This window comes from Pseudophryne corroboree, chromosome 8, assembly GCF_028390025.1.
Source record: "Pseudophryne corroboree isolate aPseCor3 chromosome 8, aPseCor3.hap2, whole genome shotgun sequence".
Taxonomy (NCBI): Eukaryota; Metazoa; Chordata; class Amphibia; order Anura; family Myobatrachidae; genus Pseudophryne; species Pseudophryne corroboree.
This window is the reverse complement of record NC_086451.1, coordinates 481,949,187-481,962,110: the sequence shown is the minus strand read 5'-3', so window position 1 is coordinate 481,962,110 and position 12,924 is coordinate 481,949,187. Positions and strand designations below refer to the sequence as shown.

The following is a 12,924-nucleotide window of genomic DNA, read 5'->3' as shown; positions in this document are numbered from 1 at the left end:
CTGTTACTAAATACATGTCAGAGGCTGGTCTGCAGGGGTCCGGCGGAACGTTTGGGATATAATTTCCCCTCTATTATTAAACATTCCTGTGATTTGCACAGCTACAAAGAGCCCTTTATATTATGTATATATGTTATTTTCACGCTGGGAGAGATTACATTATACTGGAAATATTAATAACGCTCAGAAAGCGGATGTGTCGCCAAGTCATACAATGCAAAAAAGCAAGTAGCTGTATCTGGAACTATGATGCCGTGCAACAGGAGCAAATACATATATATTGTTTCTGTGCAGGGTAAATACTGGCTGCTTTTGCATGTAGCCCACAAATTTTAGACAGCTTTATTGTTTCACTGCAATTTAGATTGCAGTTTGGACACACCCCACCCAAATGTAAGTCTCTCTGCACATGTTACTTCTGCCCCACCTGCAGCTAAGTATGGGTGACGGGAAATCAGGACAGGCGCAGACCCTCTGCTTCTGGGGACAAGTGCACATATATCAGTCGCTGCTAATGCACACACTGGGCAGTATAAGGAAAACCCTTCCGACACAGAACAGAGGTCACTGTGTCATGTCCAGCCCCACAGCCAGACCAGCACAGCGCACAGTACGCAGTGGGCGTCATTGCTGCGCTTCGTACACAATATATGAAATGGGCAGTGAGCTCCCCGTCCTGGGCTTGTGAGGTCAGACCCTTTCACACTACACTTTCATCCCAGGTTATTGCAGGGTTGGCTCCTTTTACCTCAACCCCGGGTCAGCAATTACACCATGGATGTCATTTTAAATGGACTCTTTTTGTCTCAGAAAGATGAGGTGTCAGAAGGGGACAAAAGGACATGGTGGGGACAGCGGACAGCATTGCAGGAATCATGGCGGACAGAGAGATGTTTTTTATATACAATTGCATCTTTAACTGTTCCAGTAACTTACCTCCCAACTGTCCCGACTCGCAATCGCGGCTCTGCCACGAGACCATGCCCCATTCATATAGGCCACGCCCTCTTTTCGGGCACACTCCAAGGTCCCTCTTTGTACTTGTAATAAGTTGGGAGGTACACAGTAAGCTACCTCGCCATCTCTGCCTCACCCCTCATTCTTACTAGCTCTAATCCTCTCTGTTCTCTCCTGTGTAGCAGGGCTCGGGCTGGTGACATCATCAAGGCACACAAAGAACAGCCAATCAGCACGTTTACATGAATGCAGGGTGAATAACCCGGGTTGGACACTTTAGAGTTCCATTTGACCCGGGTCCAACCCGTGCTTAACACTGCTTTTATACTGGGGTGACGTGCAGGGTTACTCCACCCGTGATATTCAAAAGTGGCGCATTTATACTGCACCTCCACCCGGCAAGATCCCGAGATACATTTGCGGTGTAAAAGGGGAGTAAAAGGGATGAGACCATGCCGAGAATGGGAGCCAGGGAACATGAAGACAGAATGGGGTGAGCGGAGGTGAGGTGGGCACACGTGATATAAGCATCTTACTTTTCCAAACGATCCCTGGCCGAGAACTTTCAGGAGCTCAAACTGCGCGGGGTCGGCCTTCTCACACCCCTCTTTCACGTGGTGGGTGATCGGAATCTCTTTCACGTTTCCTTCATCCTGGTGACGTGTAAGTGTGAACTGATCAGTGACAATAATACTCAGGAAGCGGATTACTACTCGCACAAACAGGCGTGTAGACACACACGCACACACCCCATACAGACGCAGACACACACGCACCCCATACAGACGCAGACACACACACACCCCATGCAGACACACAGACACACACGCACCCCATACAGACACACACGCACCCCATACAGACGCAGACACACACACACCCCATACAGACACACAGACACACACCCCATACAGACGCACACGCACCCCATACAGACGCAGACACACACGCACCCCATACAGACACACAGACACCCCATACATACAGACACACACACCCCATGGAGACGCAGACACACACGCACCCCATACAGACACACACACACACACAACCAATACAGACGCACACACACCCCATACAGACACACACACACGCACCCCATACAGACGCAGACACACGCACCCCATACAGACACACACACCCCATACAGACGCACACACCCCATACAGACGCAGACACACACGCACCCCATACAGACACACAGACACCCCATACATACAGACACACACACCCCATGGAGACGCAGACACACACGCACCCCATACAGACACACACACACCCCATACAGACACACACACACCCACCCCATACAGACACACACACACCCCATACATACAGACACACACACCTCATGGAGACGCAGACACACACGCACCCCATACAGACACACACACACCCCATACAGACACACACACACACCCCATAGACACACACACACGCACCCCATACAGACGCAGACACACGCACCCCATACAGACACACACACCCCATACAGACGCACACACACCCCATACAGACACACACACGCACCCCATACAGACGCAGACACACGCACCCCATACAGACACACACACACCCCATACAGACACACACACACGCACCCCATACAGACGCAGACACACACACCCCATACAGACGCACACGCACCCCATACAGACACACACACCCCCCATGGAGACGCAGACACACACACACCCCATACAGACACACACGCACCCCATACATACAGACACACACACACCCCATGGAGACGCAGACACACACACCCCATACAGACACACACGCACCCCATACAGACACACATGCACCCCATACAGACACACGCACCCCATACAGACGCAGACACACACGCACCCCATACAGACACCCACACACCCCATACAGACACACACACACCCCATGCAGACACACACACACCCCATGCAGACACACACACACCCCATGCAGACACACACACACGCACCCCATACAGACGCAGACACACACTCACCCCATACAGACACACACGCACCCCATACAGACACACACACACACGCACCCCATACAGACGCAGACACACACGCACCCCATACAGACACACACACCCCATACAAACACACACGCACCCCATACAGACGCAGACACACACACCCCATACAGACGCACACACCCCCATACAGACACACACACACCCCATACAGACACACACACACCCCATGGAGACACACACACACCCCATGGAGACACACGCACCCCATACAGACACACACACACACCCCATACAGACACACACGCACCCCATACAGACACACACCCACACTCCATACAGACACACACACACGCACCCCATACAGACGCAGACACACACACACCCCATACAGACACACACACACCCCATACAGACACACACACACACCCCATACAGACACACACACACGCACCCCATACGGACGCAGACACACACACCCCATACAGACACACACACACACCCCATGGAGACGCAGACACACACCCCATACAGACACACACGCACCCCATACAGACACACACACACCCCATACAGACACACACACGCACCCCATACAGACGCAGACACACACGCACCCCATACAGACACACACACCCCCCATACAAACACACGCACCCCATACAGATGCAGACACACACGCACCCCATACAGACGCAGACACACACACCCCATACAGACGCACACGCACCCCATACAGACACACACACACTCCATGGAGACACACACGCAACCCATACAGACACACACGCACCCCATACAGACACACACACACACGCACCCCATACAGACGCAGACACACACGCACCCCATACAGACGCACACGCACCCCATAGAGACACACACACACCCCATAGAGACACACACGCACCATACAGACGCAGACACACACGCACCCCATACAGACACACACACACCCCATGGAGACGTAGACACACACACACCCCATACAGACACACACGCACCCCATACAGACACACACACACCCCATACAGACAGACACACACGCACCCCATACAGACGCAGACACACACACCCCATACAGACGCACACGCACCTCATACAGACACACACACACCCCATGGAGACGCAGACACACACACACCCCATACAGACACACACGCACCCCATACATACAGACACACACACACCCCGTGGAGACGCAGACACACACACACCCCGTGGAGACGCAGACACACACACACCCCATACAGACACACACGCACCCCATACAGACACACGCACCCCATACAGACGCAGACACACACGCACCCCATACAGACACACACGCACCCCATACAGACACACACACACCCCATGCAGACACACACACACGCACCCCATACAGACGCAGACAAAAACGCACCCCATACAGACACACACACCCCATACAAACACACACGCACCCCATACAGACGCAGACACACACACCCCATACAGACGCACACACCCCCATACAGACACACACACACCCCCATACAGACACACACACACCCCATGGAGACACACGCACCCCATACAGACACACACACACCCCATACAGACACACACACACACCCCATACAGACACACACACGCACCCACCCCATACAGACGCAGACACACACACACACCCCATACAGACACACACACACCCCATACAGACACACACACACGCACCCCATACAGACGCAGACACACGCACCCCATACAGACGCAGACACACGCACCCCATACAGACACACACACACGCACCCCATACGGACGCAGACACACACACCCCATACAGACGCACACGCACCCCATACAGACACACACACACACCCCATGGAGACGCAGACACACACACACACCCCATACAGACACACACGCACCCCATACAGACACACACACACACACCCCATACACACACGCACCCCATACAGATGCAGACACACACGCACCCCATACAGACACACACGCACCCCATACAGATGCAGACACACACGCACCCCATACAGACGCAGACACACACACCCCATACAGACGCACACGCACCCCATACAGACACACACACACTCCATGGAGACACACACGCAACCCATACAGACACACACGCACCCCAAACAGACACACACGCACCCCATACAGACACACACACACGCACCCCATACAGACGCAGACACCCCCCCCATACAGACGCACACGCACCCCATAGAGACACACACGCACCATACAGACGCAGACACACACGCACCCCATACAGATGCACACGCACCCCATACAGACACACACACACCCCATGGAGACGCAGACACACACACACCCCATACAGACACACGCACCCCATACAGACACACACACACCCCATACAGACACACACACACGCACCCCATACAGACGCAGACACACACGCACCCCATACAGACACACACATCCCAAACACACACGCACCCCATACAGACGCAGACACACACGCACCCCATACAGACGCAGACACACACACCCCATACAGACGCACACGCACCCCATACAGACACACACATACCCCATGGAGACACACACGCACACCATACAGACACACACACACGCACCCCATACAGACGCACACGCACCCCATAGAGACACACACACACACCCCATAGAGACACACACGCACCATACAGACGCAGACACACACGCACCCCATACAGACGCACACGCACCTCATACAGACGCACACGCACCCCATACAGACGCACACGCACACGCACCCCATACAGACACACACACACCCCATGGAGACGCAGACACATACGCATCCCATACAGACACACACGCACCCCATACAGACACACACGCACCCCATACAGATGCACATGCACCCCATACAGACACACACAAACACACCCCATACAGACACACACACACGCACCCCATACAGACGCAGAAACACGCACCCCATACAGACACACACACACCCCATACACACACACACGCACCCCATACAGACGCAGACACACACACCCCATACAGACACACATGCACCCCATACAGACACACACACCCCATACAGACACACACGCACCCCATACAGACGCAGACACACACGCACCCCATACAGACGCAGACACACACCCCATACAGACGCACACGCACCCCATACAGACACACACGCACACCATACAGACGCAGACACACACACCCCATACAGACACACGCACCCCATACAGACACACACACACCCCATACAGACACACACGCACCCCATACAGACACACACGCACCCCATACAGACGCAGACACACACGCACCCCATACAGACACACACACACCCCAAACACACACACACGCACCCCATACAGACACACACACACCCCATACAGACGCAGACACACACCCCATACAGACGCACACGCACCCCATAGAGACACACACGCACCATACAGACGCAGACACACACACACCCCATACAGACACACACGCACCCCATACAGACACACACGCACCCCATACAGACGCAGACAGACACGCACCCCATACAGACACACACACACCCCATGGAGACGCAGACACACACGCATCCCATACAGACGCACACGCACCCCATACAGACACACACGCACCCTATACAGATGCACATGCACCCCATACAGACGCACACACACCTCATACAGACGCACACACACGCACCCCATACAGACGCAGACACACACACCCCAGACACACACACACCCACCCCATACAGACGCAGACACACGCACCCCATACAGACACACACACACCCCATACAGACATACACACACGCACCCCATACAGACGCAGACACACACACCCCATACAGACGCACACGCACCCCATACAGACACACACACACCCCATGGAGACGCAGACACACACACACCCCATACAGACACACACGCACCCCATACAGACACACACGCACCCCATACAGACACACGCACCCCATACAGACGCAGACACACACGCACCCCATACAGACACACACACACACCCCATACAGACGCAGACACACACGCACCCCATACAGACGCAGACACACACACCCCATACAGACGCAGACACACCCCATGGAGACACACACGCACCCCATACAGACACACACACACGCACCCCATACAGACGCAGACACACACACACACCCCATACAGACACACACACACCCCATACAGACATACACACACGCACCCCATACAGACGCAGACACACACGCACCCCATACAGACACACACACACCCCATACAGACACACACCCCATACAGACGCAGACACACGCACCCCATACAGACACAAACACACCCCATACAGACACACACACACGCACCCCATACAGACGCAGACACACACACCCCATACAGATGCACACGCACCCCATACAGACACACACGCACCATACAGACGCAGACACACACGCACCCCATACAGACGCAGACGCACACGCACCCCATACAGACGCAGACACACACACCATACAGACGTACACCCCATACAGACGCAGACACACACACACCCCATACAGATGCAGAGACACACGCACCCCATACAGACGCACACGCACCCCATACAGACACACACACACCCCATACATACAGACACACACACACACACCATAGACACACCCCATACACACACACCCCATACAGACGCAGACACACACACACCCCATACAGACGCATACGCACCCCACACAGACGCAGACACACACGCACCCCATACAGACGCAGACACACACACACCGTACAGACGCAGACACACACGCACCCCATACAGACACACACACACCCCATACAGACGCACACGCACCCCATACAGACGCAGACACACGCACCCCATACAGACGGACACACACGCACCCCATACAGACACACACACACACACACCCCATACATACGCAGACACACACATACACACACCCCATACAGACGCACACGCACCCCATAGAGACACATACGCACCCCATAGAGACACACGCACCATACAGACGCAGACACACACGCACCCCATACAGACGCACGCACACCCCATACAGACGCACGCGCACCCCATACAGACGCAGACACACACACCACATACAGATGCAGACACACACACACCCCATACAGACACACACGCACCATATACAGACACACACACACCCCATACAGACGCAGACACACACCCCATACAGACGCAAACACACCCCAAACAGACGCAGACACACACACGCCCCATACAGACGCAGACACACACGCACCCCATACAGACACACACCCCATACAGACGCAGACACACACACACCCCATACAGACGCACACGCACCCCATACAGACACACAGACACACACACCCTATACAGACGCAGACACACACACCCCATACAGACGCAGACGCAGACACACCCCAGACACACACGCACCCCATACAGACACACACACGCACCCCATACAGACGCACACACGCACCCCATACAGACGCAGACACACACGCACCCCATACAAACACACACACCCCATACAGACGCAGACACACACACCCCATACAGACGCACACGCACCCCATACAGACGCAGACACACGCACCCCATACAGACGCAGACACAAACGCACCCCATACAGATGCACACACACACCCCATACAGACACACACACACCCCATACAGACACACACACACCCCATACAGACACACACACACACCCCATACATACAGACACACACACACACACACACACCATACAGACGCAGACACACACGCACCCCATACAGACACACACACACCCCATACAGACGCAGACACACACACACCCCATACAGACACACACACCCTATACAGACGCAGACACACACCCCATACAGACGCAGACACACACACACCCCATACAGACACACACGCACCCCATACAGACACACACACCCCATACAGAAGCACACGCACCTCATACAGACACACACACACACACACACACACACCCCATACAGACGCAGACACACATGCACCCCTGACACACATACAGATGCACTCCCGGGTAGACACACACGCACCACAGACAGACATACTCTCAGGCAGACCACTCTCAGGCAGACCACTCTCAGGCAGACCACTCTCAGGCAGACCACTCTCAGGCAGACCACTCTCAGGCAGACCACTCTCAGGCAGACCACTCTCACGCAGACCACTCTCACGCAGACCACTCTCACGCAGACCACTCTCACGCAGACCACTCTCACGCAGACCACTCTCACGCAGACCAGACCACTCTCACGCAGACGTACTCCCCTCCAATTATCTGTCCGATCCTTCTCAGCTAAGCAGTAATTGCATAGTGTGTAGCCAGCATTTTGCACATAACAGACACTCCTATCAGTGATAAATCAGTGAGTATACGGGTAAAATGTGCCCGGCTGCGCGGGATTACAGGAGATTATCATGGGTCCAAGCAGGATCTTAATAACATGAACAGTTATATTTCTCCATATTATAAAGCATTACAGATGGCCCTCTGATATATATCTGCAGCTCTGGGAACCCCTCCCGTACACTCCATTCTGCTACCTGTCATTGCCGGAACAGCAGGCTTTGTTGATGTATTTGTGGCAATATTGGAAGCACTGGAAAGTCACTCTGGAATAAGTTGTTGGCAGATTGTGGTAACAGTCACACTACACACAGCCCTCCTGCAACCATATCCAAGTGCTCCAACCTCCGGTCCGCAGAGGGCAACCCGGCTGGGTGAAGGAATGCAATGGGAATTTGGCAGCTCTATGCTGTACATTTACTCTAGTCGCACAGCTGACGATTTACACTATACTGCAGAATTTATACTGTGCTTAGGCCTGATAACCTAGTGTCACCTTATACCGCACTCCTTTTACTACATCTTTCATTTCACTGAAAACATTTCTAATATCAGCAAATAAAGTTCTAGTTATATACTCTTAGCTCAGTCCCATTCAGATGATACACACAAGGCCCATCACCGTAACCCTACACAGCCGCTATTACCGCCAAAATAAATCCCTGATCTGTGACCACGACGGTCATCCGTCCAGGGAAAGAGCTGTACTCACAAAAGGCAATAAGGAGTCCCCTTCATCCATAGGCTCATCCACCATCGTCAGACCATTCACCTAAAAGCACAATACACAAGAGAATGTTATACAAGCGGGAATAAGTGACGTTTTCAAACACTGGAAGCACAATAGTGACGTAAAGGAAACACACACAACAGCGATAGGCTGCGCGTACACACCGGACAGAGGCAGAATTGCGCCGGACACGGGAGAGAGGAATCGCGCCGGACACGGGAGAGAGGAATCGCGCCGGACACGGGAGAGAGGAATCGCGCCGGACACGGGAGAGAGGAATCGCACAGGACACGGCAGATAGGTCAGCACAGAGATGGAATCACACCAGACATGGGAGACAGGAATCACACCAGACACGGGAGAGAGGAATCGCACCAGACACGGGAGAGAGGAATCGCACCAGACACGGGAGAGAGGAATCGCACCAGACACGGGAGAGAGGAATCGCACAGGACACGGAAGACAGGAATCACACAGGACACGGGAGACAGGAATCACACAGGACACGGGAGACAGGAATCACACAGGACACGGGAGACAGGAATCACACAGGACACGGGAGACAGGAATCACACAGGACACGGGAGACAGGAATCACACAGGACACGGGAGACAGGAATCACACAGGACACGGGAGACAGGAATCACACAGGACACGGGAGACAGGAATCACACAGGACACGGGAGACAGGAATCACACAGGACACGGCAGATAGTCCTATACCAGAACCTGGATCCATGGGCCTAATTCTGAGTTGATCGCAGCAGCAAATTTGTTAGCAGTTGGGCAAAACCATGGCCCTCATTCCGAGTTGTTCGCTCGCAAGCTGCTTTTAGCAGCTTTGCACACGCTAAGCCGCCGCCTACTGGGAGTGAATCTTAGCTTATCAAAATTGCGAACAAAAGATTAGCAAAATTGCAAATAGACACTTCTTAGCAGTTTCTGAGTAGCTCCACACTTACTCGGCAACTGCGATCAGTTCAGTCAGTTTCGTTCCTGGTTTGACGTCACAAACACTCCCAGCGTTCGGCCAGACACTCCTCCGTTTCTTCAGCCACTCCCGCGTTTTTCCCAGAAACGGTAGCGTTTTTTCGCACACACCCATAAAACGGCCAGTTTCCGCCCAGAAACACCCACTTCCTGTCAATCACACTCCGATCACCAGAACGAAGAAAAAACCTCGTAATGCCATGAGTAAAATTCCTAACTACATAGCAAATTTACTTGGCGCAGTCGCACTGCGGACATTGCGCATGCGCATTAGCGACTAATCGCTCCGTTGCGACAAAAAAATAACGAGCGAACAACTCGGAATGACCCCCCATGTGCACTGCAGGTGGGGCAGATGTAACATGTGCAGAGAGAGTTAGATGTGGGTGGGGTGTATTCAAACTGAAATATAAATTGCAGTGTAAAAATAAAGCAGCCAGTATTTACCCTGCACAGAAACAAAATAACCCACCCAAACGTCTGCAGTCCTACACCAGAACCTGGAACCACACATGTCTGCAGTCCTACACCAGAACCTGGAACCACACACGTCTACAGTCCTACACCAGAACCTGGAACCATATACGTCTGCAGTCCTACACCAAAACCTGGAACCACACACGTCTGCAGTCCTATACCAGAACCTGGAACCATATACGTCTGCAGTCCTACACCAAAACCTGGAACCACACACGTCTGCAGTCCTACACCAGAACATGGAACCATACATGTCTGCAGTCCTATACCAGAACATGGAACCATACATGTCTGCAGTCCTATACCAGAACCTGGACCATACACATCTGCAGTCCTATATCAGAACATGGAACCATACATGTCTGCAGTCCTATATCAGAACCTGGAACCATACATGTCTGCAGTTCTATACTAGAACCTGGAACCATACACGTCTGCAATCCTATACCGGAACCAGGAACCATACATGTCTGCAGTCATATACCAGAACCTGGACCATACACGTCTGCAGTCCTATACCAGAACCTGGAACCATACACTTCTGCAGTCCTATACCAGAACCTGGACCATACATGTCTGCAGTCCTATACCAGAACCTGGAACCATACACGTATGCAGTCCTACACCAGAACCTGGAACCATACACGTATGCAGTCCTACACCAGAACCTGGAACCATACATGTCTGCAGTCCTACACCAGAACCTGGAACCATACACATCTGCAGTCGTACAAGAGAACCTGGAACCATACACGTCTGCAGTCTTATACCAGAACCTGGAACCATACACATCTGCAGTCCTACAAGAGAACCTGGAACCACACACGTCTGCAGTCTTATACCAGAACCTGGAACCATACACATCTGCAGTCCTATACCAGAACCTGGACCATACACGTCTGCAGTCCTATACTAGAACCTGGAACCATACACATCTGCAGTCCTATACCGGAACCAGGAACCCCATATACACATCTGCAGTCCTATACCAGAACCAGTCACCATACACGTCTGCAGTCCTACAAGAGAACCTGGAACCATACACTTCTGCAGTCCTACACCAGAACCTGGAACCATACACGTCTGCAGTCTTATACTAGAACCTGGAACCATACATGTCTGCAGTCCTATACCAGAACCTGGAACCATACACTTCTGCAGTCTTATACCAGAACCTGGAACCATACACGTCTGCAGTCCTACAAGAGAACCTCGAACCACACACATCTGCAGTCTTATACCAGAACCTGGAACCATACACGTCTGCAGTCCTATACCAGAACCTGGAACCATACACGTCTGCAGTCTTATACCAGAACCTGGAACCATACATGTCTGCAGTCCTACACCAGAACCTGGAACCATACACGTCTGCAGTCTTATACCAGAACCAGGAACCATACACGTATGCAGTCCTACACCAGAACCTGGAACCATACACGTATGCAGTCCTACACCAGAACCTGGAACCATAC

General features: G+C 53.0%; 1 protein-coding gene across 1 annotated transcript in view; it reads right to left on the bottom strand.

Moving 5' to 3' along the window:
* Nucleotides 1-12,924, bottom strand: part of RPS6KA6 (ribosomal protein S6 kinase A6) — a 108,943-nt gene that overhangs the window by 64,790 nt on the left and 31,229 nt on the right. The window contains exons 2-3 of the mRNA XM_063938401.1: nt 9,964-10,023; nt 1,494-1,610 (exon numbers count right to left, since the gene is read on the bottom strand). Coding sequence (XP_063794471.1) covers nt 1,494-1,610; nt 9,964-10,023 — 177 coding nt within the window. The remainder of the gene's footprint in view (nt 1-1,493; nt 1,611-9,963; nt 10,024-12,924) is intronic.